Source organism: Manis pentadactyla, chromosome 14, assembly GCF_030020395.1.
Source record: "Manis pentadactyla isolate mManPen7 chromosome 14, mManPen7.hap1, whole genome shotgun sequence".
NCBI classification, from domain to species: domain Eukaryota; kingdom Metazoa; phylum Chordata; class Mammalia; order Pholidota; family Manidae; genus Manis; species Manis pentadactyla.
In genome coordinates, this window is record NC_080032.1 from 68549313 (window position 1) to 68577146 (window position 27834).

Below are 27834 nucleotides of genomic sequence, written 5' to 3' on the forward strand. Positions count from 1 at the left end.
GTGCTAGTGGCTCACCTCTCCATGAGAATCCGACAGCCATGAAAAGGGTATTTATTATCTTACAGGAACCAGATGGCAGCCTGTCATCCAGTTTGAAAACCCGTATCTCCAACCTCCCACCTTCCCAGCCCAATAATATAATGCCTACAAGCCTAAAACATGCATAGAATTATCTGGCAAGACAGCCCGTTTAAAAGGCCACATTGATGTATTTATTTTTTGAGAAATCAGTCAGCTAGAACTACATCACCTTGGCAATGATTTATAGATTTCTGTATGGATTTCACCGTTACTGTAGACTAAAGAAAAGGAAGAGGAAAAAAAAGAATGGAAATTATTTTTCTTCAGTTTGTTCAAAAACCTGTAGGGTTTTGTCCTCTGTAGCTCTAAATTAGTTTTATTCTTAGCAATCTGAACAATGTCAAATGAGTGTATTGACAATACTCTGGAAAGTATTGACGAACATTACCTAGTATAAATGCCACAGTAAGTCTTGAGTCCCAGGTAGGCAGCTTCATCGCTCACGCACTGGTTTACTTCTGCACTTGCTCTGTGTCCTTTAGGGGTAGGTTTCCCCGTGCCCTGTTCCAAATGCTTTGTAAGAGATCCCTTCGAGCACAATTTCTTTCAGACAGAGGATCTTAACGCATACTTCTCACAAATAAAATACTTCGAAACGCTGCAGTTAGCGCGAGAGAGGAACTTGTCCTTGAGATACCCACACAGCTGGTTAGTCGACTGGGGTGTCTGTACAGGCGACCTGGAGAGGCAAGTCAGTGTATCTGAGGTTAGGTCTGGGGCTTACGGTGAGGGGTGTGTAGCTTTTCATTTTAGTTTATTTTGTTTTAATATGGCACCTTCTGCAGTATTTGTCCTCCATTAATAACGGGGCTGTTTTCTCTCAATAAAAGCATGTTAATGTATTTCAACAAAATGCATATTAAAAAATAGATACAGAAAGTAGGCTCTACATTAGAATGTCTTTCCTAACTCTTAATTCTCAAAATAATAAGGCAGCCCTGTTCTCACTTAATAATTGCTTATTTTCATAGACCTGTCCATTTCATGAGATCACTTCACAGTTGTAATGTATGTATATCTGGGAGTTCGGTTACATGTCAAAATGGTACCTTTAACCTCCCCCCAAACAAGATTTGAACAGGGAACCGAGAGGTTAAAAAAAAGAAAAAAAGCCCACAACAAATGATCATAAACGTGAAGGGCAGCCCTGTTCACCAATCTCTCTGGTTGTTTCTGAAAAGCTTAATATGGAAATTGCTTAATAACACCTATAGTCTCTAGTCGTTAACTGAGACAAAGGAAAGGTTCTTGATAATTATATAATATTTTTCATTCAGACTCTCAAATTTTGAAGTGAATGGGCTCGCGGGTAACGGCAGCAAAGCCACTTAAAACTACCTCGGCTTTGGTTCAGTCAGAAGCCTGAGAAATGATCATGGCTGGGTATGTCTCCTGGAGGAACTCGGAGGTGTAAAATAAAATGAGCTTTCGAATTCTCTCAGGTTTCTAATTTTTCTTGGGACACGTCCGTCAGGCACTTACAGGTCAGGGGAAGGGGTGGAGCCGTCTTGCCAAAGCCACGGCTGACTGAGTCCGTGCTGGGACAATTCCACCCAGTAACCATGGCCACTTTGGATCTTCCCCAGGCTGCCAGTGATAAAGTCCTGCAAGAAACAAGATTTGAACAGGGAACCGAGAGGTTAAAAAAAAGAAAAAAAAGCCCACAACAAATGATCATAAACGTGAAGGGCAGAGTTTTGCCTTAGGCAGAAGTGAACCGGGATCTAAGAGCAGGAGAAAGAGAGAGGGGATATATTTTATACACTTTTTTTCTCTAGTCATATGTTCAATGCAGTGTTAAGGATTATGGGAAAAGTAGGCATCCGGGATTCAAACTGTTTAACAGATTCAGTCTGGCAGACAGTATGTCAAAAAAAAAAGGGGGTGTGTCCTACTGAACCCTTATTAAGAGAAGTAAAAATATCCTTGACATTTATCATTCTTTTCCAGTATACTTCAATAAGAGAGATCATTTAGAAAATTCTAGAAGCAACTTAATGCAAGCATATTTTGTTAGAAGAAACATAACTTACTTTTGTCACCAGATTTGCACAGGAATAATAGTGTAAGCCTATAACAGTAACAAGTCAGTTCAAGCTGCCTTGGTTGACCGAACATCCTTAACTTGTTCTCCCATCATTCTTGAAAAATTAACTTTGACTAATCACTGAATATAACAGGCATACATTTTTAATAAGGTCAGAATTACATAACTATACATTCTACTTCACACAAATTTATGAATATAATGATTTCAGGGAGATATCTTATTGTTCACTTGTTAAGATGTTAGTAAACTAGGTTTAATGTCAATTAAACATCTCACTTAATAATTGCTTATTTTCATAGACCTGTCCATTTCATGAGATCACTTCACAGTTGTAATGTATGTATATCTGGGAGTTCGGTTACATGTCAAAATGGTACCTTTAACCTCCCCCCATTTTTTATTTTTTTATTTTTATTTTTTATTTCTATTAAGGTATCATTGATATACACTCTTATGAAGGTTTCACATGAAAAACAAAGTGGCTACTACATTCACCCATATTATCGAGTCCCCCCCATACTGCATTGAAGTCACTGTCCATCAGCATAGTAAGATGCCACAGGGTCACTAGTTGTCTTCTCTGTGCTACACTGTCTTCCCCAACTTTCCCCCAATTTTGATTAACAAAGGACATAGAAATAACATACTCTCTTTGATTTCTGGATAACCATTTTGTTTTTTTGTTTGTCCAATTAAAAGGAGAGCCAACCATACTAATTCTTATTTTGTCTCTTTTTAATCCTTTATTAAAACAAATACACTACTGTTATAGAATAATTAAGGAATCTGTCTTACTGGAATTACGTTTTTCTTTTAGTGGTTAATATGGTATCTTCAGAATGATATATAACCATAAAACATTATTTACCATTTCTTCTTTGCTGTCTATTTGTAGGAGATTAGAGCCTTCTTTCAAACAATCCTCTTTACTGCTGTGCCAAATTTTCCAATTTTCAAAGACATAGTAACAACTTTCTCCATTCTGTATCCAATTGTCTGGACAAGGGCTGCAGTTATAGTCTTTGAATATAAACATTTTACTTTATTAGTGTTCTTGTAAAAATATTAGTAGCACATCTCAAAAGAATCCCTTTCAGTACCCCCCGTAAAGTTCAACACTCTAATGAAATAGTTCTTAGGATGATACTTGCCAATCTCAGGTTCCCTGAGACTAGAGTAAAATCTATATAATTTTTTCCAACTGCAATAGGTCTCTAAGAATTAGTTTGAGACAAAAATTAATTTGGAAATACTTTTCCCATGTTCCTCTTTTTAAATAATTGATCTGGTAATTCTGATTTTATAAATCTTTCCTTTCTTTAAATTTACATCCTTTGCAGCCTTCATTTGTTTGCTTATTGTTTTGTGTCTGTTCATCTTACTGGCCCAGTTTAGTTCGGAATGTCCTGGAGCATTAGGCAAGTTGAGTAACAAGACTCAAGTGGATGTTTAAACTCTGAGAGTTAAGCATAAGAATATTTCACATAAAACGGAGAGAAGAAACAGTGTACCTTATGGAGTGACTTAAAAATATGTGGATGAGGAAAACTGAAGAAAAACACAGGTGACTGGTGCTTATCTTAGGACTCTGATGTAGCTGAGAAGAAAGCCATAATGTTTAATAATTTCTATGGAATCTGTTGCAAGAAAGAACGTACTCTCAAAAGGATGATCAAATGTGTAAAAGGGGAATCAAAGAACAGAATTAGACAGGGTTTCTGGAAAGACACTGAAACTTCCAGAACTCTATAGTTTCTGGAGAGAGATCTTCAATAGGTCACAAATAGTTCATTATCAGTTTCCATAGCCCAGATGTTGAGTTATTTAAGTCTCTTCAATACTCCTTATCTGGAATCCATGCTAAAGAGAATAGTGCAAATGGTTAAAGTTACAGCATAAATAGTGTTGACATTGGCAGTTGAAGGTTTGGAATGCATATTGGATATGTAGGTCTCCAAAATGGATATTGCCTCTCATTCAAGGTTGGTGGCTCAGAGATGGGCCTAACTCATGCTTGCAATGACCTGTTATAGTTAAAACATTGTTGGGCACAAAGTGATTCTTCATACATTTGCTTAACTACATTTCAACCAGAAGGAGCTAAGTAGTAGGATTCTGACCTTGCTCATTGGTGATTACTTAAATGGTATCCATTACAGGGAAGTTAATTCTCCAAATTATGTGTAGTATTATTAAATGCTAATTAAATAATCACTGAATGTTTGAAAACTATAGAACAGGTAGAAACAGACTGTTTTAAAATGCTTGTAAGAATTGTAAAAGATAAAATTGAAATAACTTCATAGAATTTTTAAAAAGAGCTGAAGCCTGCATTGTTATAATTTTATAGTAATTTTCAAAATGAATCTTCTGCTCAAAGAGATAATTAGCTAAATTTGAATATAAAGCAATATCTAAGCTAAATATATTGAGGAATTTGGATCTCTCTATACAAACTTATAAATTTTAGTGATTGGACAAAACATAGAATGCTGGCTTTTTATTTTTTTAATCCAATCTACTATTCTCACACATTTCACTTTGAAATTTGACTACGTGTTTTCTTTATCTGTGTTTCCTGGAACCTCAGTATTTTCCACATATATTGAGATATACAAATAAGATTAAACTTCAGAGTCCTATTATAAAATCCAGACTATAATTTTATCATTAAGAATTTTTATAATAAAGACAGGATTTTATAATAAAATGAAATGTGCATCACTATTTCTTTTGAGGAATTGATGCATACATTGTATTTGCACAGTGGAAACTGATTTTATACCAACTACCTGAACAGAAAGAGTTTTCAATGAAGGTTTGGCAATATTTCATCTGGAGGCTGTGGTTTCTTTGCCACTGTGTGAGGTTCAGCAGTGCTCTGTCCTGTTGGGTAAGTTTTTCTTGCTGCTTCATTACGATAGCAGACACCTGGAACACTTCAAAAACATCAATCATTCCTCATAAATGTGGACAAATTATAACAAAGTAATCCTTCAACACAGACTAAAGACAACTACTAATTACTGATTATTTTTGTGACTTTAATATTCATTACTTTAAGTTTTTAAAAAAATTTACATTGTTCAAGAATGAAAAACCACAGAGGATGCACAGCAAAAAGTCTCTTTGCCACCCCGTTTCCTTCTTTGCCCAATTCCAATCCCCAAAGCAATCGGGCTTACCAATACCTTTTTTATTCTTCCAGAGATATTTTGAATTTTGTGAGCAAATGAATGTGAAATGCACTCTCTTCCCTTTACACAAACAGTAGCAATCTGTTTACATGCCTTTGCACCTTTTATTTTATCATTTAAAATATATTTTGGACATCATTCTGTATGCATACACAAAACCTTCTCCTTCTGTCATCAGAACTGTATAGGATTCCATTATATGGATGTATCATGATTTATTTTAGTCATTTTCATTGACTTTTGGGCTATGTGTAATCTTTTGGTACTACAGAAATCAATACTGTTGTAAAGAAACTTAGTCATACATAATTTCACAAATGTGCAAGTATATTTTTAAGGTAAATTATGCAAAGTTTCTTCCTGCCCTTCCCCCTCTTTAATCCCTGATAATCGTTCATTTGTGTTCTGTTTTGATAATTTTGTATTTCACTGATGTTATAGAAATGTGAACATACATCATGTAACCTTCTGTGATTAGCTTTTCTCACTCAACATAATTCTCTGTAGTTTCATCCAGATTGTTGTGCAGATAAACAGCTCATTCCTTTTTGATGGTTGAGTTGAATTCCATGATACGGATGTCCTGTAGTTTATTTAACTGTTCACTTACCGAAAGACATCTGGATAGATTGCAGGTTTGGGTCATTGCAAAAAAGACTGTCATGAACATTTACGTGCGGGTCTTTGTGTGAATACAAGTGTTCATTTCTCTAGGTAAATGTCCAGGAGTGCGATTGCTATGTTGTAAGCATGTGTCAAGTTAAGTTTTTGAAGATCAAAATCGCTGCACCATTTTACATTCCCACCGGGAGTGTATGAGTGATACGCTCTGCAGTATCACAAGCATCTGATGCTGTCACTGGCTCTTATTTCAGCCATCCTCTGGGTGTGAAATGATATCTCTCTGTGGTTTTAATTTTCATTTCCATAATAGCTAGTTAGGTTGAGCGTGTTTCCTTGTGCTTATTTGATATCTATCCTCTTTGGTGAAATCTCTTTTCATGTCTTTTGTGCATTTTCTAATAGGATGTTTTGGTATTTTATTGTTGAGTTTTGAGAGTTCTTTCTATATTCTATATTCTAGTCTGTTATTGATACGTGGTTTGCAAACATTTGTTCCCAACTGGTAATTTAATTTTTGATCCTCTTCATAGTGTCATTTTCAATTTTGATGAGGTCCAGCCAGTTTGTCGATTTTTCAGCTTATTAATCATTCTTTGGTTGTCAAATTTAAGAACTCTTTGCCTCGCCTTAGATCCTAAACATTTTCTACTGAATTTTTAGACTAAAATTTCTTTAAGTTTTATGATTTCTATTTATAAGTCTATGGTCCATTTTGAGTTAATTATTTTTTTATAAGCCATGAGACTTAGGTTGAGGTTTTTTGTTTTTTTGTCTTTGTTTTTCCTAGCTGTGCATGTCCAATTTCTCCACTCTATTTGTTGAAAAGGTTATCCTCCTCCATTGAATTGATTCTGCACCTGTGTCAAAAATCAGTTTGGCATGTTTGGATGGGTCTATTTCTGGATTTTCTACTGTATATTATGAATGTATGTGTATGTGTATGTAGCAATATGATAAGTTTTGAAATACCATAGATTGATTCTACCCACTTTATTTTTGTTTTGAAAACTGTTACAACTATTCCAGGTCTTTTGTTTTTCCACGTAAGTTTTAGATAATCTTGTCTCTATCTACAAGAAATCTTGCTGAGATCATGATAGAAATTGCCTTAAAACTATATATTAACTGGAGGAGAATTAACATATCTGCTATGTTGAGTCTTGCAATCCAAGAACGTGGCATGTCTCTCAATTGATTCCCTTATCAGTGTTTGGTAGTTTTCAGAATAAAGGTTCTGTCCATGTTTTGTTAGATTTAAAACTAAGTACTTTGTTTTTTTGAGTGATTGTAAGCAGTATTGCATTTTTAATTTTGGGGTCCTTGTATTCATTACTTAGTATATAAAAATACAATTGATTTTTGTACGTTTACCTTGTATTCTGTGACCTTGCTGACCATATTCATTAGTTCTGGGTTAAGGGCTATACCAGCTGCCTTTACATGAAGAAGTGATTTAGCATAATTATTAAACTTGTTTAAAATAGCTTATGACATATTAATAATTATTAAATGGCAGTTATGTAGACATGTTTTGTAGGAGAGAAGAGCATCAAGGAAATCAATTACTGAATTAAAAAGAAACATCTATACAGGCAGACAGATCTTGAGACGTGAAAATAAGATCTTTAAAAGAGAAACTGAAAAAAGAAAGAAAGAGGCAGAACTGTAAAACGATTTCCATTTTTTAACTGCAAAAGACAGTTAACCAAGATCCAAAAGGACCCTGATCCAGAGGGACTGAGCTGGCCTGTAACGGCCGCACTGGCCGCACGCTCCTGTCAGGCTGCCGTTTTAGGAGAATGGATTCTTAGAAAAATGCAAATTAAATAAATATTAATTAAGGTTGGTCCACACAAAATCTACTTAGCTCTTCCTCCAAGGAGGCTTGGATCCCCTTTGGCTGTGATCCTATGAGAGAATATTGCTATGAAGGGGAAGAATACAGTTTGTGTATAAAAAGGCAATTTGCACCTGCATGTTAATGCTCTCCTCATTAACTGGCCAAATTACTATTCATAGCAAATTATTTAACCACATATCTACATTTTATGATCTGTTCTAGTTACCAACACTGGTACTGAGAAGGGAAGGCTAGAAATCAGGAGCCGTAGACTGCAAAAAGCAGCTGTTTATTCCCCGTCCATCTGTAGGTAAAGGAACCAGGCTGCCAACAGTTTGGATTGTTTGCTTCTTGTTTTCAGAAGGTTGGATCCAAGCAGAGTGGGGAACAGGACATGATGATATTTATTTCATTCTATTAATAACCAGCCATATTTAGATACTGAAAAATAATCTTCTGGTTGGGAATTTGTGGTATTATTCTAAAATTTTTTATTTTGATGAACTTTTTCTAGATTAATTATATTTTTGAGGTTATTGTTGCTTTGTTTGCTGTATGAAAACCTTATGTTACATAAAACTGTAATAAAACTGGAGAAAGGGAAATGAGACTTCTCTTTATTTTTCCCCCTAAATGGGAAACAACCACTACACTTTTACTGGTGTTGGGTGTAACCCATTGGCAAGTGAGAAACAAAGATTAAACAAGGTAATTACCTGGGCAAATATAAGAAAATATTTGTAAAGCCCAATAAAATAGAAGTGTTACATAATGATATATGTATACCTAGTTGATGAATAAGGAATGTGAAATAGGACAGTAAAAACAAATGAAAAAGTCTAATTTCTTAGAAAATATTTTGCATTATAGGCTTTTAAAAACATTTAGCATGTACAGTATTACACAATTAAACAAAATACAAGATAGTAAGAAGAAAGTAAGAAATTACTTTTTCCTACCTTTAAACTTACCTCTCAAATAAAGTTGACATTTACTTTATATCTGTTGAAACTTTTATCCATATATCCGTGTTAAGAAACAACTTTTACATATAATTTGTATAAAATTAATTTTTCTATAAATGACATTTTAATCTTTTTCATGGAAAAATATTTCATAACCTTATTTCTGTGTTAATGATGATAGTTCTAGAAGATTTTTTTAAATTATTGCATTTTATTCTTCTATATCAGTGTAACATGATTCATTTTGCCAGTCATTTTGTCAGATATGTACCAAGGCACTTTTAATAATATGTAACCATAATTTGCAATTAGCTCATTTGTAACTTTATAACATATTTTAAATAGAAGGACATAGATTTCAATCACTATCTTTGTCAGAAACATGTCCCTGTTTCTAATAAACATATATATTATATAATTTCTCTCTCTATATATGTACTTATAGATATAATTGCATATACTTATTAAATATAATTTATATACATATAGTTTCAATATTAGTATTGACCTTTCTCTTACTATGAACATTTTCATGGAGAACATTTATCACATTGTTTATGAAAATGTAACATGATTAAGATGGAATAATGATTAAAAATTAAAAATCATTTTTATAACTCAAAACCTCCTGGCTGTAACATAATAACTAGCAGGGACAAACAATTAAGAAAGTCTGAAGTGAACAAACTGCTTCTTATTTAACACAACTGCTTTTTTTCCTGTAACTGGTTTTAGTTTGAAAAACCTAAGTGCTGAGAATGTATGACAACCTTGGAAAATGATAATGTTAGTAGCAAAAAATATGTCATGATACTTGTACAAGAGCTAAAGGTAAATATACTTTACATTGTGATACATAGCTTTGCAAAATTGATAATTGTAGTTTTTAAAACAAAAGAAATCCAAAACATTTCTTCTAAGCATTTTCTGGAAATTACTGAACTTTTGAAATGCTTTGTTTTCTACCTAGTTTAACTTTACCCTCATCAAAGTAACATTTTCTTCATGTAATTTTTGTTTTGGGAGTTAAAAATATTTTTTTGAATACATACAACATCCATGGGATTAAAACATTTAAAAACCCACAAAAAATAAACACTGAAATATCAAGCATCATTCAATCCATCTCAGTTCTTTTGCCCCATTTTTTGTTATTTCCTATTCATCCTTCCAGGGTTGATGTACCTTGGAGAAAATATCCTTTCTTAATCAAGCTGTGGCATAATAAGGACATTCTTTCACATGTTTCTTTTTTCACTTAACAGTATGTCATGGAGACATTTACCTATCAGCCCACAGAGCAGCTGCGCTGGCACCTCCTCCCTCCTGCCCCCCTCCCGCCCCCTTCTTCTCTCCCTCCTCTCCGCTCCTTCCGGTTCCGTTCTTGGTCTTCCCCTCCCCCTCCTCTCTTCCTTGTTTCAGGACCTTCCTTAGTGTGGATGTGCCATTGTGGATTTAAATGGGCCCGTAATGATAGGCATTGGCATTTTTCCAATCCTTCTTTTCTCCCATGGCCATGCATGCAGGATTATCTACAGGAAAATTTTCCAGAAGAGGGATTGTGGGGTCAAAATTAATAAGTACAGTTTCAGATAACCCAGATTTGTTAGGAACATGATTGTCATAGTTTCTTAAAACAGATTTCATGTACTACACACAAAGGAAAACAGAATTAAGTATCCATTGGACAGCAAGTTTGTTGAAGGTATGGAAAATGTACAGTATGCATTTATAAACATCTGCGGTATGTACCATATGCTTTCTGGCTATGTATTAATTGGTGACTGGAGACTATAGGTTTATTTTTATATAAAAAACAAATTCTACATCTCATCCACTTGGTAATATTGCTTAACGATGTTGCATTTTTAGTTGATCTTGCTTTTAACTGAAAGTGATCTTTATACTTCAAGTTTATCTTCTTATTCCAAGTATTTAATTCTTATAAAACAACATTGAAATTTACTTTATAGAAGTGATATTTAAACCATATATTTTGATATTTGTAATGTCAGTTGAACATGGATTCTTGTACTTTGGGTAGAAGGGAGCTTGGCAATAGTCCATTAAAAGTCCCATGTTTTACAGAAGAAACTGGATTTTAAGGTGTTAATTGACTTATCTATCAGTTCTCTTTCAACTCTACAATACTTCCAGTGTATCTGTTTGATAAATAGATATTTAAATGTGAGTTTCTTAAGAAACTGGACTGGTATTTGATTTAAGTAATTGCTTTTTGCTAAAGGACAGAGGGAGGATAGGGTGAGATCGGAAAACCTTTCTGGAAGTTCTAACATTTGTTGTGGGCTGTGAAATTTTATTTGAGGATATTGACAAGGTAACAATTACTTATTGAATTCCTGGTATTCCTTAAAACTTTCCTCTAATAACTATAAGGAACAAAAGCTCTAGCTAACATGAACAAGATCAAATACTTTGCCAAGCAAATCTGAACCTGTCTCTTCTTCCTTCTCAGAACTTGAAATTCTCCATCGCCAGCCAAGGTCTCCTACTTAGAGAATGATTTGCCAAGACATCCAAAAATAACTATCTGGACAGACCTTCATCTCTCTCCTTCTAAGCATATTTCTTAGTGCTGGCATGAGTGATAATAAAAGTTCTTAATACCTTTTTTGGATCTGGAGCTCTGTTAACTGTTAAATTTTATGAAAATTTCACTTGCTAGATTTGGAAACATGTCAAATTTGGACAAAAGGGAGTAAAGAAATGGGGGTAAATATGGCTCAAATGAACTTTTCAGGTTTGCATTAAACATATTAAATTGTACCTTGCCTAATGTAAAGTGAAAAATCCTTATTAAAATAATCTACATAAATCAAGTGTAGAACAAATGTATATTTAGAAAAGGAAGAACATATACTGAAATTTTTCAAATTGTATACTTTTGTATGCTAATATGATTCAAACCAAATCATAATATGAATCATTACTTGCATTTTCCCCAAAGAGACCTATGGCATTAAATTTGAGTTAGTCAACTTGTAATGTCTAGTTATCAGTGGCATCCGAGTGCTTGGAGAGTTATGTGAAATAAACGACCCATAAGTTAAATCAGGAAGCCACTACTTATATCGTTTATATGTATTTGGATGTGTCTAATTGGCTTATTGATCCATTTATAATTTAGAAGTTTTATTTATATGATATATATGTATAATCACATATAAATCTCTTGCAGTATATAACATATATGCATATGTTATTTTAAAGATATCCATGTTACTTACACTTAATGCCAAAAAAAATGGAGGTTGCTAGTGAGCCAACGCAGAAAATACATAAAACCATCATCGCAAGACACCATGTTCCTAAGCAAGGAATAGAGACAATGAAATTGAGTTAGAGAAAGTAGAGGAGAGAGATGGGCCAGGGTAAGAGTCGACTGAGTATGAGAAGGAATTAACACTAGGCATTCCTACTAGTCACTGAAGCCTTGTGGCTCTATAGGCCAGGAAAAAGAGAACTCACGCTCTTTGCAATGCAAGTTATGAGCTGGAATACATCTGATTTGGAAAAATGCCCAATTGAACGCTTCTTGTATTCATGCATGATGCTACCACCACCTAACTAGATAGTTACATGCATTCTTTTTCCCACAAGCCTCTGGAGAGCATAGCAAATCAGGGAGCATGCCTTGGTTTGGGAAAGCAAATATGCCATGTTGACATCTTCTCATCTCCTTTCAATTGAACATGACTGGTTCAGCAATATTTCCTTTTAACCTACTATTTTGGACAAAGAACATTCTTCCAGGTGATTTTTGCATCTCTTCAGTAAGGAGAAATGAAGAATGTGTGATTTGTGATATTCTTATCACTAATCAGGGAAAAATGGATAATACTGATTTTTGGATAGTGTGGTAGGCTGTGTAATGCCCCTGCCCAGGATGCCCGGGTCCTAATGCCTGGAACCTGTACATGATTGCTTAGGCAGCAAAAGAGACTTAACATTTGTAATGAAGTTAAGGATCTTGGGAGGAGGACATTCATCTTTTCTTGAGCCCTTACAAGTCGGAGGTGTTCCGAAGAGAGGGGCAGAGTGCTGTAGGTGTTTGGCTGCTGGCTTCGAGAATGGAAGAGGGGCCCTGAACCAGGTGAAGTGAGAAGGGCAGTGCTAGAAACTGGGAATCACAAGGGAATGGCTTCTCCCCTAGAGCGTCTGGAAGGAATCCCTAGTCTTAGCCCAGGGAAACCCATTTTAGGTTTCTGAACTCTAGTAAGATTACAAATTCGTGTTGTATTAAACCCCTAAGTCTGTGGTAATTAATTAATAACCACAGGCCAGATCACTGAAGCAGCTCCAGGTTGATGAAATTTTGCTAGTTTTTCAACCTGTGTTTCCTCTTTATTTCTTAGTATTAAACAGAATACTTTTGGGGGCATTTTATGCAGGAACTAAAATAATAAGAACCATATAATTTCTTTCCTTATTTTCCAAATCCAGGAATCTTTGTCTTTCCAGCAAGAGAGAAAGAGAGGAGAAAAGCATTGCACATTTGTAAGCCCATCACTCTTTCTCCTTTGCATCTTTACTTATTTCTCCTGTATCTCATTTCATTGGTTAATGTTAGCATATCATGCACAGCACCATGCCCTTTAAGTGGGTTATCTCAGATTAGAATAATCGCCTTGGGCTCATCCCCAAACAGGTACCAAAACATAAACTGCAAAATCTTGGACTTAATAATCAGAATGGGTTACCTGAATACTTGGTGGAAGACAGATGTTTCTGGAAAGGGTTTGGGGTTGGATTATCCCACTGAAGAGAGGAGTATGCATCTTCCTCCTGCATGCCTGAGTTGCTTGGAGAGGTGAGGCCGTCCACCTGAGGAGCTGAGACAAATAACTTCCTTTGTCATCAGGAGCAGGTTGATGGAAGAACTGAAATTGACAACTTTTTCACACCACTGGGAAACTATGTTTATATTTAAGGAATAGAACTAGCACCTTCATCCAGAAAGTAGAAGTTGAAGCCAAAGCACAATTTATCAAAGAAGGAAATGAGAAAGAGGCAGAACTCAAATGGCCAGTGATGGCGAGGCAGGGCAGGGAAATGGGACAAGGGCCATGCCATTGTAACATCTACTTAGCCCGAGAAAAAGGCCCATCTGTTCTTTAACTTAATCTATGAACTGTTCTTCCTCCTCTTCCAGCAGCTTAATCAATTAAGTAACTTTGTAACCAGGTCAGGACATAGACCTCCAAGTGTAAAAGGACCCATATGGATAAAGAATGCCAAGATCTGGGTGAAGACAGTCGCCTAAATAACCTGTTCTTAAGATAAAATTTCAAAGGAATTCTGAATCACCTGTAAATATCATGCCTTATGCTGATCTCTACCCTAAAGACCCTATAAAACCCCAAACCCTTAAGTGTTCCTCCTGTCTGAGTTTTTCCTCACTCTTTCTTCTAATGTGTAATTTTTGCTTTAAATAAAAACTTTTCACTGCTCAACTTACTGCTTTTTGTCTCTGAGCTCTTCCAGTGGCAAGCATCTTTGTTACTTTGCTGTTTCATTCCAGTTTTTAGACTGAAGCACAAATCTTCACTCTCTCTGTCCTACTTCAGACATGTACAGAAGAGCTCCTGAGAGCTCTGAACTGAGCTTGCAAGTTCTCCTTGCATGGGTGACCCAGACAGAACTGTAGCTACACAACCAGGCTCCTTAGTAGCCTTCCAGAAGTCTCCTTTCTTTGCCTTTGGGAAGTTCTCAGAACATAACCTCACTCCATCCAGTGCTCTGTGGCTCCCCCAAACGCTGGGGTGGTGGGGGCTTAGTTCCCATGCTGTGCAGATGCAAGTGGATGTGGGACGCCACGTGACTCTGGCTTCAAGAGTTGGCAAGGGATTTGTCCCATGCTGAGCAGGAGTTCAGTAGGCTTCCCTGTCCTCCCTCTGCTGTTCCTTGCTCTCTGCTGTCTGCAAGGCATCTGCCATTCCCTGCTACTCTTGCTTTAATGAATTCCTTCCTTACCTACACTCCTCTGACCTACTCAAGAAATTATTTCTCGTTCCGAGTCAAGCACACACCCACCCCCACCTCCCACACCCACCATCCACGTTGAAGTTTCTTGCAGTGCTTCACCTTGTGCACAGAGAGAGACCTCCCCAGACACAGCTGCCCAGCAACAACTGAGTAGTTTAATGCTCTGATTTCTAAAATGTAGCAGATATTGAAGGTGATAGCACTGGGTTAGGGTCAACAAGGAAAGGACAGAAGTGCAGGGAATGCACTTGTATTTGATGTAGGACATGAAGCATGGGAATGGCCTACATACCAACACTACGAGGAGAGTCCCATTGGGCAAAGCACGGTAAGGAGCTGTAGATCACTGTGTATCCTTCAACATGCAAGCTAGGATGGGACTCCATCCCTGAAATACATTTACACACGGTATTACTTAGGGGAATGCAGTTGCTGTGATTTTGAACATAGCATACAACATTTTAGCTCCAGTAATGCTAGCTAGTGGGTCATTTTCTCCTAAATGGCACGTGGTTGCATTATACCTCGTGAGACATTGACATGGTCTACTTCCAGTCATTGAAAAGGAAAAGAGGAGAATCCAGTGGCAAATCCACACCTGCTTCCCAAAAGCCATAATTGAGAGGTTACATTTGTCACATCCATGTGCCCTAATGGAAAGCCCACTTTTAGATCTAAAGGTTGGGCCTGATAAATGTAATTTTTGCCTGGCTAGCAAATTTTCAATGGCTACTTTATTCTAGAAGGGAAGCATGAATTATTTAGTGGATAGATGGCTATTTCTGCCACATCCTGTGACTGCCTCACTGGTATTGAGAAATTTGATACTTTAATTCTCATTCATCTATTGACCATTTGTCCTCTTGGCCAAAGGTCATGTCCTTCTAATTTACCAGATCTGCAAATCCTAACAACGTGCAAAATTGCAATGTTCTCTTTTGTTTTAGTATCTTACTGGCTCAGTCATTGGCCTCTGTTAGAGAAGAAAACAATTTCACCCTCAAGGGGTAATCTAAGGACAGTTAACAAAGACTCTGTGTGTGACATTTTGGAAGGGATTAAAGGAATCAAAAATGGGTGGTGGAATATGCACTGGGATGCTGTTACCACTCCCAGGCCTGAAGGCTTCATGGGAGGGTGTTTATTGGAACTGTGTAATGTGTCTGACAGGGATCATGGCTTAAGCTATGAAACATGCAGCCTTTGCCAAACCATGGCATAACAGGGAGAGATCCAGGGGAATAAATGTCCTAACTGTTAGGCTGAAGGAAGGAAAAACAAGGACATGCAAACAGAACTGAGAGATGCCGTAGGGGGAGAACAGACCAGACCCCAAGGTCGATGCCTTATATGGGAAGGGGACAGCTCTTCCTGAATTTCATCCTTCTGATGCGCCAACTAAGATTCGGATGTCAGTCTCCTCCCTCTTGGAAGGAAAAAAGTTTCTAGTTGTCTATTATGTCACCTTTAGCCAATCATACCTCTCCACGCCCCCTAGGATAGCCTGCCCACTCCTCCCCCTCCTAACCCCTTATAAGCCCCCACCTCCCTGACCGGGTGTGACTTCCCCGGCCTGTAATACCCAGACCGCGGAACATCACCCGGGAGTGGCATTCAAATAAACTACCTGGCCCTTTGTTGCCCCTCTTTGCCTGCTTATTTGGGCTAAAATTTATCTTACACTAACCACTCTCCTTTCACCCTCTGATCACTGCCAGTACCTCCAGTAGCTAAATTAACTAACTGGAAGCTAGAGGCCATGTGCCCAGGTACTGCTGTTCATTGAGCTCTGCCTCCCAAGGCACAGGGTGGGGCTGAGAGGATCTCGAGAGGCAAGTGGAGAATGTCCAGTAAATTCTCCAAGCATTTTATCTGATTTCTATGTGACCTGAGATCTTGATCTGAGAAATTACGGGACTTAATTCGTAACATTTACAATGGGATGATTTCTGTCTTGAGGGTGCAAATCAAGGGGTAATCTAAGGACAGTCTTGAGGCAAAAGAGAGAAAGATACCATAAGTATATCACATGTGCATTAAGACAAATGTCAGGGACACAGGAACTGAAGTTTCATGAGTTGTTATTGATTTCCAGGTCAAATTCTGTCAGCCCTAAATATCAGGCTCAGAAAGGTCTAGTTTTCCCAAATACAGTATGCTCTCTAAAATATTTCTTTTGGGGGACTCATTGGGCTCTCCCAATAAAAAATATATTACTTGTATTATATTAATCTTTTGATGCTTTGATTATATTATATTAATATTACTGTTGATGTTTTTAATCGTGCTATGTGTTATTTATTAGTCATTACATCCCAAGTGCTGTTTCAAATGGCTTTTACATGAATTGTTGTGATTCTCACAAGAACTTATGAAATAGGTACTACTATTAGAGTATTGTAATTTACTTTATTGTAAATTAAATCAAGATACTAAAAAGCCAAATTATTTACCGAAGTTCACTCATGTAGTAAGTAGAAGAGTTAGTATTTGGAACAAGGTGGGCTGATCACAGAACTTGTGCTATTAAAAAATCTGTGCTCTTCTGAGTTTATGCACAAGATGTTTTTGATATGAGTTCCAGAAAAGAGAGTCTTTGTAGGCACAGTCTGATTGATTCATATTTTTTTAATTGTATTTTTACCATGCACTAACATATTAGTCTTTGGAAGTCAGTTGTGCCATAGTGGTGTATAAATATATGCTTTTCCATTTGAGGGAGATAAAACACTGAAATTCAGAGATACAGATGATTTTTGGATAGCTTTCTGAATTATTATTTTCTATTTGGTTTCTTTGAATAAACAAGTAAGAATTAGAAGATGATATTATCCCTCAAAAGCCAAGATTTCATTATCAGAGGTATTGTTTTTCCTCAGCTCCCCCAAATCTGCTTGCGTATTGATAGTCTAAAACAAGATAAGGACTCAGGTATCTTTGGGTGTTAGTGCACAAAGCTATACAAGTAATACATATTTATTGAGTATTTGTTGCATTTGGTACTCTGCTCAGTACTTTATATAATTATATTAGTTATATAATTATATTAAATAACCCTCACAATTACCTTATGAGTAATGTAATAGTCTTAAACCTGTTTCACAGATGAAGAGACTGAATTTCCAGAGACTATCTTACCAAAAGCCACATGGGGGGTAAGTTCTAAAGTAATGTTTCTTGGAATGTATCAAAGACTATTTGTATTAAAATTATGTGTTTATTAAAAACAGGACCCTGTGTCTCCTCAGCCTTCAAACTGAGCACCCTAAATATTCGTGTTTGTCAGTTGAGATGTTTGAGAATCACGTTCGTAAGTTTTACTCCCACTAATTTAAGAAGAAAGAGTACCTTCAGGAAAGCTATAGGAAAGAAATGCAGTTTTTGCCTGTTATCCTGCTCAAGGGCGCCTCCCCAATGTATCTATAAATACTTCATGAGTTATTCAGCAAAAACCAAGCATAGAACTGACAGGAAAAGAACTAGATAAAGCATTTTTACTTGCTGTCCTATTAACCTTTGAACCTTGTTAAGAATTCATTTTCAAACCCCATCAGTTTTCTTGCAAACTTTATTTTCCTTCTTTTGCATAGGAAATTACTGCTGCTGAGTCAGACCAGAGGTGGACTTGGAATAGCAACTGCATTTGTGCAGCGCTTTACTGATTGTGGTGCTTTCTAATGAACTGCCTCCCACAGCAAGCAGCAAATATTTTTCTATTTCCTGTGAGCCAGGAACTATGCATGGCACTGGGCATAGGATGGCATATAGAAGCCACGCTGTTTGCTTTCATGGACTTTCTGATCTGGTTAATATGCTGAAGTTTCATTTTATGTTGCAAAACTCTGAGGTATGTAAGATGGGTATTAGCCCATTTTAAATAGGAGAAAATAGAAGTTAAAGAGGCTACAGGACTGTTCAGCCCGTGGTTGTACTATAGTTAAGTAAACCATCTAAATTATTTTACAATCCCAAGCTTAGTTTTCTTTCCACTACCTTAGGCTGTCTTTCAAACAGATATTTTGTGGAGTTTTCAAACTTAGATATTTTGCATAGCTCAGGTCAATTAAGTACTAACCTTTCTTATTCCAATTAAAATGTACACGTTTACAGAGGAAGATGCAGTGAATCGTACTCTATTTAGATAATTAGCAATGGAAGATGAGGAAAAAGAATATTAGTGGGAACAGAACAATTGGGAAACAAATGACTAACTCACAGGTTGGCTTCTGGATGTACAAAGGAGCGACTAAGATACCCCTTTGTATAAGGGGTACATAAAGAAAAGACAATAAAAGATAAGGCAAACATGACCCTAAGGAAAATAAGGGAAAAATAAGCAATTTTCTAGAAGTGATTCCTTCATCCAGATCTTTTATTGTGCAGTCAAGCCCTGGTCTGTGACATTTCACGCGTCTTTCTCAGTCACAGCAGCTTGTCCATCCTCGCCATGCCTGCCCTCCTCTCACAGACGAAGTAATGCTTGTTCTCACAGGAGGTAGGGCGGATTCTCCCATTATGAAAATAGGCACAACACGTATTTTCTCTTCCATTTTCAGAAAGCTGAAACCTGTAAATGGAGAAGAGAATGAGTTCCTTTGAAAATTCATCAGCCATCAACAATCAAACTCTGGTGTAGTCTTTTGTTGCACAAAGCGGAAACAAAAAGCATGGGGGGAAAAGGTAAAAACTTTTAGATCATTGAGAAACTTCCAGTCGGCTTGGAAGTATAAAATATATACATGTGAATCACTCAAGAGCCATTTAAGATAGCAGAAGATTAAGCAGCCAGTGATTAGGAGGTACGAAAGAAGTCCAGAGGAACTTGTAGACGGAAGGAGATCTGGAAGGTTGGGAAAGGCTTTATCTTTTAATCTTTTCATAGAAGATCATACCTTATTTCTGTCTTGAAGGAAGGAGAGGATTTAGATAAACAGAGGAGGTGGGAGAGCTCTATAAGATAAACAGGAGGTGCACAGCATGGGATTGAGCTCAAGGAAAAGTTGGGAAGTATTTTTAAAATGAGGATAGGAGACAGTAGACAGCACACTGGATTGTAATTGCCTGTTAACTTACCTGTATTCTGTTACACTGCTTATGACAAGAGAACCAAGAATATATTGATAATGTATTGATTCATTTACCAAATATTTGTGGGATAACTACTCTGTCCCGAAGTTGTTTTATGTGCTGATACTAGAGTGGAAAACAAAGGCAAGGTCCCTTCTTCTTGGGAACTTAGAGGGAGAGGATATTGGTAAGAAGCCAACAAATAAAGACAATTTCAGAGAGCGGTCAAAGAACAAGTACAAAAACCCTAGACAACAAAACAAGTTGAACTGTTGAAAGAAGGGAGCGAATACTGGTTAGCCTGCAATATTGTGAATGAAGCGATAGGAGAAAAAGCCCAAGGTCTGTGAAGAAGCTGGCTTGTCCTTGTAGCAAGCTTCGTTCCTACCCATAGTAAATCCCTAATATCTGTTGAATAAATTAATTGGCATTTTAAGCAATGATCGGATTGTATAAGTTTTGGTTATCAGTTTAAATTTTAACTGGAGAGACATTGTAGTTTTGATGTACAGGATGAACGAAAGGTGTTAAAAACCATATTAAGTAATGCTTAATGTAGTTGGCCCTTTGCCTGGATTGTCTATGGAAGGATGGAGATGACATGAACATTACGACCACCTTGAGATGCTGCGTCTGATTCTCGGAGACCCCTGGAGTGGAAAAGTGGATAATGTGATACTAAAAAGTCAAAAGAATCCTCAAAGCAATAACTTTCAACCATAAAATAATAAGGATGATAACTTTGTTCTAAAAAGATGTGAAGAGAAACAGATCAAGCTAAACACAAATCAAAACAAAACAAAACACAAAATGTTCCAATGGTACAGTTGAGGGTAGAAATGAACCAGAAAAAACTACCAGGAATAGAAGTGGATTGTGATTAGGTAAAGTATATAATGTGGAAATGAGGAATGAGAGGGTAGGGAGAGTAGAACTGTTTCAGTACTAACATTCTCTTGTTAGCATTAGATATGAATGACTCAGCTCCTGCTTATATAACCCTCAGTAGGGTACAGAGCCACCTTCCAACTTTCAAGTAACTTGCACTCAAGAGGATAGAGGATCTCAGGAGTGAAATCCTAGTTCTGTCTTATATTCTGAGTGTCCAGTGACTTACATATTTTTGGAGGGAACTGAGCCATCTTCCCACATCCAGACCTTGTTAGGATTCTGGCAGGATAATCCAACCCAACGAATTAATGCAGTCCTGTTTTTGATGTATTCCTATTGCAAACCGAATAAATACAGTGGTCAAAATGCTTCCATCATTCTTGTAATGACATAAAGACAGAGCATCACAAGACCATGGACCAGAAAAAAAGGTAGATTATATGTCTATATTAATATTAATTAATAATATCTGATATTTAGAATTGAGTCAAGTTCACTTTTTCAGAATAAAAAAATACTTGTAGGGCAGGGGAAAAACATATACAAGATAGTTGACATTCTAATATTTCTGTGTTTTTCTTCTATTAGTTGAAGATCAGAGTCCCAAATAAAATACCACATATGACCCTTAAATGAGATAAATAGTAAACAACTAGAGAAAGAAAATAAAAAGAAATACATTGTTGCCAAACTTTACATTCCCTAGATTTAACCTCTGCTTTCTTTGCCTGCATTATTTAAGCTTGCCCACCAAACTTACATACAGTACTAATAATCTGTTTTAGTTATTTGGGTAAAAGAATTATACGATGTCTTTCTCAAAGGGATTTACAAATAACATGCAGTACTTTTCCTGACTTAAACCTACTTCTGCTTATGAGTTATCACTATCTACTACACTACACCTATTTGTTTTGTTCATTACTTCTTGCTCTGATTAGAATATAAACTCCATGACCTTAGGGTCTTTTAGGTTAGGTATGTTTATTAACTGTATAGTTTCAGGTCCTGGAAGAGTTCCACCATGTATTTGTTGTATTAATGGGTGAGTCGATCAGTCCATCTATCAATCTATGGGTAACAAAATTAAAAGGAGGTCAAATGTTCATTTACTTTTATACCTACCAGGAAAACAGGACAAATAAAAAATTACCTGAGCCTGTTAACAAACATATGAGGCGCAGAATGGCATTCTAGGAGAAATATTGTGTGAAAGCGACTTTTGACTGCTTATTTCTTAAAGCTTGAGCCACCTGTCATCTCTCTGTTAATCCCTGTATTTTCTTTGAAATATTTCCACATTATATTCTTTGCTATAAGAAGTATATTCTATCTCAGTCTTCCTGAAATTCATTTTTTTAAATTTCTTAAAATGTACATTATTTCCTCTTTCAGTTAGAAATCTCCAACCTGGCATCAGCTTAAAGTAATAAGATTCATCCAGATAATAAGATTATGTCTCCAATTAACCTCTTTGTAGTGGAATTGAAATTTTAGAGCACCCTTTTATTTTGCCTGGCTGGAAAGAAAATTTTACTTATTTATCTGAATATCTTGTCTATAAGTCTGAGCCCACATAAAAAAGTAAACATATAGTAGAGCAGGTTAGAACATGGGCTGAGCTCCTCAAGTCTTCAGCTCTCTGGATGGTGTAGGCCAATTTTGCTGATAACTACAGCAATTCTGTAGAATATGACTGGTTTGAATATCTGAGTTCTGTGGAATCTCAGCACATAGCTCAAATCCTAATCTTCTATTCCAATCTACATTTGTTTTCATTTTTAATATGCAAATAAGTGAATAACCACTGTATTAGAAACTGTAGGATAAATACCATAAAGAATGTCTGCCTTTTAAAATACATATATATTTTGCTTAAACTCTTATTGGGTAGAAGGCAGATTCCAAGGTTTGGTCTCTGGCTTGCTCCCAGGATTCATGAAGAAGGCAAAGCTGCATTAAACAGTAAAGGAAGAGCACATGAATGGATGTGGATGTATTTGGTTTGAAAATAGAACTTTTGTAAAGACTTAAACAGAGAGAACAGACTGGTGGCTGCCATAGGGGCAGAGACTGAGCAGGCAGGTGAATTAGGTGAAGGGGAGAGAGAGGTACAAAACGCCAATTGTAAAATAAATTAGTCATGGGGATGGAAGTACAGCATGGGGAATATAGTCCATATATATAATATCTTTGTTGACAGATGGTAACTGCACTTATTGTGCTGAGCATTTAGTAATGTGTGAAATTTTTGAATCACTATGTTATGCACCTGAAACCAATGTAATGGTACATATAACTACATTTCAATTTAAAAAGAAAAAAAAATGCACTAAAAAAAGAAAACAGAGCCTTTGTTAGAAGTTGTCAAAGAGAGGAAGGTAGAAGAGGAGACATGTCTAGCAGAAAATTTTCAACCGAAAAGTTGTATATTTTACAAATAACATTGTACCAAAACTTGTCTGGGACAGTTTATGAAAAGATAGAATTTGCATTATAGTTTATTCAGATTGCCAACAATTTAACAGAAGCCAGGAAGGCATTTAATATTAGGATAACACTGTTTTTTATATTGTACAATCATATTGAGTTTCTTAAAAATTTCAGTTTCTTTCATGAATTAGTAGAGATTCGAGGATGCTGCGAAAGGCTAAATGACTTGGTGCAGAGACAACACCAGAACTCAGTCTCATTCATCCTATTTCACCACTTCCTACTCTCAAATGTTGTCATTTGTTACTGAGGTTGATAAGGTTTTCAGATTAGTGAAAACTGGAAGATATGAGAAGAGTGTTTTGTTTTGGTTTTAATCATTTCATTGAGATTTTTCTCCTTATGACTCCAAAATATTTGACATGGGAATCCCCTTACCAGAATGTTCTGGCTGGCGATCTTCAGCAGAGTAGCATTCATGTGGGCACAGTACTGCTTACTCTCTTCCCATGTCACGTTGTGCCTGAAGAATCCATAGCAACTGTCTCCATAATATCTCCAGTTTGTGTCACATGGGCTGCATTTATGGTCTTAAGGGAAACCAAGGATAGGACCCCTTTCATTCTAAATCAGGCTTGCTTTTTGCCATAGTCAATGTTTCTCGCAGATCTCAAGATCCCTTACAGATAGCAGCACAGAAATACTCCTGGGACAGGGGTGGTGAAGAGGTGACCAAACCATACTTACTGAAGCTGCCCTGTTTTTCTGATTGTTTGATTAAATCTTGGCAGAACTTCTTTGCTAACTGTTGCAGAGTTCCCGATAGACTTTCTTTCTCAGCTTGTAGGTAGTTTTGCTGTGTGACAGCTGGATGTAAAAATTAGACAGTGATTCTCAATTGAGATAATAAAGTGGTGCAAAGGCTTTGCAATGAACTTTAACTTCAGTGGAGTTGTCGATCTATGAAGCATTTACTAGATACTCAGGAGCAAATGAGTGCTGAAAAGAGGTGAAGGGAAGTGGGGGGAGTAGAAAGAATAAATTAACCGTGCAAAACTGACACTTGGAGGTCAGACAAAAGGATAAGTGAGCATATGAAGACACAATCACAAATAGAGCAAATGCCACGATCAAACCATATGCCCGAAGCCATGGTTTTGACATTTCCTCAAATTCAGATTTCTAAGCAGGTTTCACAGAGGTGAATGTTCTCTGTTATTTTGTTTTTAATATAATACCCAACTACCCATTCACTTAGAAGATACCTACGGATTCCTTGTTAGGCTCAAAGTACTGTGATACTCAGGTAACTAATAGATAGCAAATGAAAGACTCTAAAATATCTTATGAAAAAATTAATGAGTATACAAACTCATAGAAGATAATGTGACTTTGGGTGGCTTTTAGGTTTATAGGAAGAAAAGATATTTATAAATTAGGTTTATATGAATTATCTCTTAGTGGAAGTAAATACATCCATTAAGCAAAATGGGAAGGTGGTCATTTTAGGAAGAGGGAATAAATGAGCAAATTTTCAGGGAGGGGGTTCATTTGTGAACCTGAGGAAACTGGATATTAAGATAGGGAGAAAAAGAAAAGACAGGGAGAAAAAACAGATAGAAAAACATAGTTCCAAGAGGTAGTGTGGATCTATACAGAGGAAGATCTTAAAGACCTGGGAAAAATTCTTGAAAATAATTTTTAATTAATAAAAATGCCTAAAAAGATTATTTTAATCAGAAGATGAAGACCAGAGTTCTCCTTTATTGAGAATATTTTGGCAGCTATGTATAGAATGATTGGAGCAGTGACAGACAGATAGTGACAACTAGTCTTTGTGACATACACCAGGACCCTAAGGTGGTACCTTCTCAGATTAACTCTTTGGCAAGGAGTCAGTACTTACACATAATTCCCAGGGCTACCAGCCCAACAACCATCCCCATGCACAAGATCAGCAGAATCAAAGTGGTCACACGCCACAGAGATGAGGAAGCTGGGTGAACTGCGGGCACACAATAAAGATGTCAGGGGGCAGGCAGTGCGGCATAGCCGTGGGGCAGCGTCATCCTTGCCCCTGCCTCTCAAGACTTTTCAAGTGGTACAAACAGCTTCATTAGCAGCACTTGCCAGTGTTCCCTTGTTGATCATTAGCAGTAAGCACAACCCTCTCCCATTCCTCGTATCCTTCCCCATCCCCAAAGGACTTCTCTCTGAGTCAAAACAGACCTAATTGTTAAGATTTTGTGTGTGTCTTTGTTGTATGCCCACCCCATAAATAATTGCTTTTATAAGCAACAACTGGAGAATCACACCCATTTGCTGACATCTTATAAAATTGGGTTGCAAAACATTTCTGTACTTGTCTCTCTGGTCTCTCATCCCTCTAGCTTAAACTTTATAAGCCTTACTATCATGTTCTCTGCTTGTGTCTTTTGCTGTTTATATTCTAAATAAGTCTCTCAGAGCCTATGTAGATACTAATCAAATGCTATAGAAAATGAAGGTCATGCAGGAAATGAAATAGAACGGTACATGCTATCACTAGTAGAAAAGGGAAAGTAGGGTTGACCCATTTCAATAATTAATCTCCAAATTGCTGGCTGTGGGCATTCTTACCTGAGGTGAGAGATGGTTTTCGAGGTTTTTTAATATTTAAGGTGATGTATCCATCTTCATCCTGCATGGCTTACCTTAGACTGCAAATGAGCTCAGGGTTCAGTGACTTTGCAAAATGTAGTGTCCACTCAGGATTTCAACGTCTCCCAAGCTGTGGTCCTCCAGTCTCCGCTAAGGTGGAGCCATATGAACTGCAGCACATTTTTTTGTTTGGTTTTTGTTTTTGTGTTTTTTTCCAGGAAGCTCTTTCATAGCTGGTCAGAGATACATGGACCTTGAACATAAAAATACAAAAGTAATAATAACTTGCAGTAAAGGAGTAGATATGGCATTTGTTTCCTGTTTCCTTATCTTTAACTCTGAATGAAGGAATATTGCATCACATGCATCCTTTCAAAGAACAGAAGTTCATGCTCCATCTTAACCTTAGCAGAGTCTAAATCATATTGCTTACGTAAACTAATTTCTCATGAAAATTCATGGGTAGAACACCAGCAGGCAGTCTATCCCATTGTGAGGAGCAAGTCTAATATAATTTGATCTAATATGCGGTATATTACATGTTTCATGGTCTTGTGTTAAAGGGCCCACTTCTAATTATGTCCTGGAATTCATCTAAATTCTTGCCTCTTTTGCAAACCAAATGTTTCAAAAAGTTGAGGACTTAGATGCTTAGATGAAGAGCTATTTGGGGAAAGGATGGTTTCATGCCCTTAACATCACAACGTAACATATATTCCACGCATTTAACTCTATGAGATGGGTTTTCACATTGTTAGTGTAACTTACAATGAAAATAGTTATAAAAACAGCCAGAGAAAGCTGGCTGATGTGCTAATTGTAGGAGGAATGATATCTATTTGTCATGAGGGTAGTTTTACATCAGATATTTTTTTAAAACTACATGGTCAGAAAAGCTTCCCTTCTCCTGAAAACTATTAGGCATTTATCTCATAAATGTATTTCTTTCTTTCTTTTTCTCTTTTTAGTTAGTAAAATGTTAGCCTGATCTTTTCAATATAGTAATTATAGAGAATCTCACGGCAGGCATTTTCATTGTTAACTTACCCTTTGGACCATCTTATATATTTATTTTTACTTCCTGTTAATCCCCTTCACTCTGAATTCTTTGCCAAATCTCTTAAAATAGTCTTTTATTTTAAAACTCCTTTTCCTACACACCTCAAATTATTTTGAAAGTAAGGTGTAAAGAATAAACAAAACAGACATAAAAGGTATTGCCTGGTTTACCAAACAGAGCATGGTGTCTTCAGCAGCAACCAATTATTAATCTAAAATCCCCTTACTTCAAATAAATTCCAAATCGAATAACAGTGCTAAAAATCAAATAATCACAGTTTTTAAATCCTCCAACCCATTTTGTCCCTGAGTTTCTTATCTCAGGTAAAATAATTAGGAGTTCCCCGTCATGAGCAGGGTGAATTCAGGCTTTGCTCTGTCATTCATTCTACCACTGCTTCCCTTTGGGTAACTCCTCTGTCAGCCCACGCAGGCTCTTCACTCCTCCTAACAGGGCGCGATGCCCCCAGTCTTCTAGATCAGACGGAGAAATATTTCCACCCTCCCTCCCGTCCTCTGCCCACGTTTACTCACACACGCAGTCCGGAGGCTTCTCCCCCACATCCGCTCCTCTCTCCCCCTGCCTTGCTTTAGTGATCTTTTCCTAAAACACACAGAAACCCTGACAAGTGATTGTGCCCAAGTGACAGGAGAGAGTGTGGAGGGTACAATTTCAATGACATTTATCCCATTTATTCTTGCAAACCACCAGAAACATACTGGGCTTACTTCATGTCATGAATGCTTAAAACCATACATGTAACACCGAAGTAGGTAAAGCTGAAATGGGTAACACTGAGCCTCAGACGATATCCAGCCTCTGAATTCTCCTTTGGTTCTTTCCTCTTAATGATTGTAATACACCATTGGCCACTGGTTTTGGATCTTTGATAACTCTAGCCACAGGCTGAGGGTCTTATGTCCAGATCTTCGTTCCATAAAACTATATTTGCCTTTGTTTGTATCTCCCAAGCATGGCTT

The 27834-nt window shown here is 36.8% G+C and overlaps 2 protein-coding genes across 3 annotated transcripts; both read right to left on the minus strand.

Annotated features, from left to right (window-relative positions):
• Positions 1 to 72: 72 nt before the first annotated feature.
• On the minus strand, positions 73 to 14304 carry CLEC9A (C-type lectin domain containing 9A). The gene is made up of 7 exons (XM_057491543.1): positions 14237 to 14304; positions 13479 to 13602; positions 12006 to 12086; positions 4924 to 5070; positions 3000 to 3151; positions 1564 to 1685; positions 73 to 760 (listed from the first exon to the last, which is right to left on the minus strand). Exons 1-7 carry the CDS (start codon positions 14270 to 14272, stop codon positions 628 to 630), a joined length of 795 nt encoding a protein of 264 aa, XP_057347526.1. The 5' UTR covers positions 14273 to 14304; the 3' UTR covers positions 73 to 627.
• A 4813-nt stretch (positions 14305 to 19117) lies between these two features.
• On the minus strand, positions 19118 to 26197 carry CLEC1B (C-type lectin domain family 1 member B). 2 transcript variants are annotated; one of them, XM_036910178.2, is made up of 6 exons: positions 25774 to 26197; positions 25061 to 25159; positions 23902 to 24021; positions 23593 to 23744; positions 20948 to 21054; positions 19118 to 19330 (listed from the first exon to the last, which is right to left on the minus strand). In XM_036910178.2, exons 1-6 carry the CDS (start codon positions 25838 to 25840, stop codon positions 19186 to 19188), a joined length of 690 nt encoding a protein of 229 aa, XP_036766073.2. In that variant the 5' UTR covers positions 25841 to 26197; the 3' UTR covers positions 19118 to 19185. The 2 variants fall into 2 exon arrangements, with proteins under 2 accessions (XP_036766073.2, XP_036766088.2); XM_036910193.2 differs by lacking the exon at positions 25061 to 25159.
• Between the last annotated feature and the right edge of the window lie 1637 nt (positions 26198 to 27834).

Bases quoted from the DNA above. Each gene is read 5' to 3' on its own strand.
- CLEC1B (XM_036910178.2), bottom strand. From the start codon at position 25,840: ATGCAGGATGAAGATGGATACATCACCTTAAATATTAAAAAACCTCGA. The intron at 24,022-25,060 runs GTAAGTACTGAC...TTTTACATCCAG, and splicing joins GGTAGCCCTGGGAATTATGT to CTGTCACACAGCAAAACTAC. The intron at 23,745-23,901 runs GTAAGTATGGTT...GTTTCCCTTAAG, and splicing joins AGAAAAACAGGGCAGCTTCA to ACCATAAATGCAGCCCATGT.
- CLEC9A (XM_057491543.1), bottom strand. From the start codon at position 14,272: ATGCTTGCCACTGGAAGAGCTCAGAGACAAAAAGCA. The intron at 5,071-12,005 runs GTAAGTAACATG...ATGTTTTTGAAG, and splicing joins CATTTTTTTTGGCATTAAGT to TGTTCCAGGTGTCTGCTATC. The intron at 3,152-4,923 runs GTAGTTGGTATA...TTATATTCAAAG, and splicing joins TGAAAACTCTTTCTGTTCAG to ACTATAACTGCAGCCCTTGT.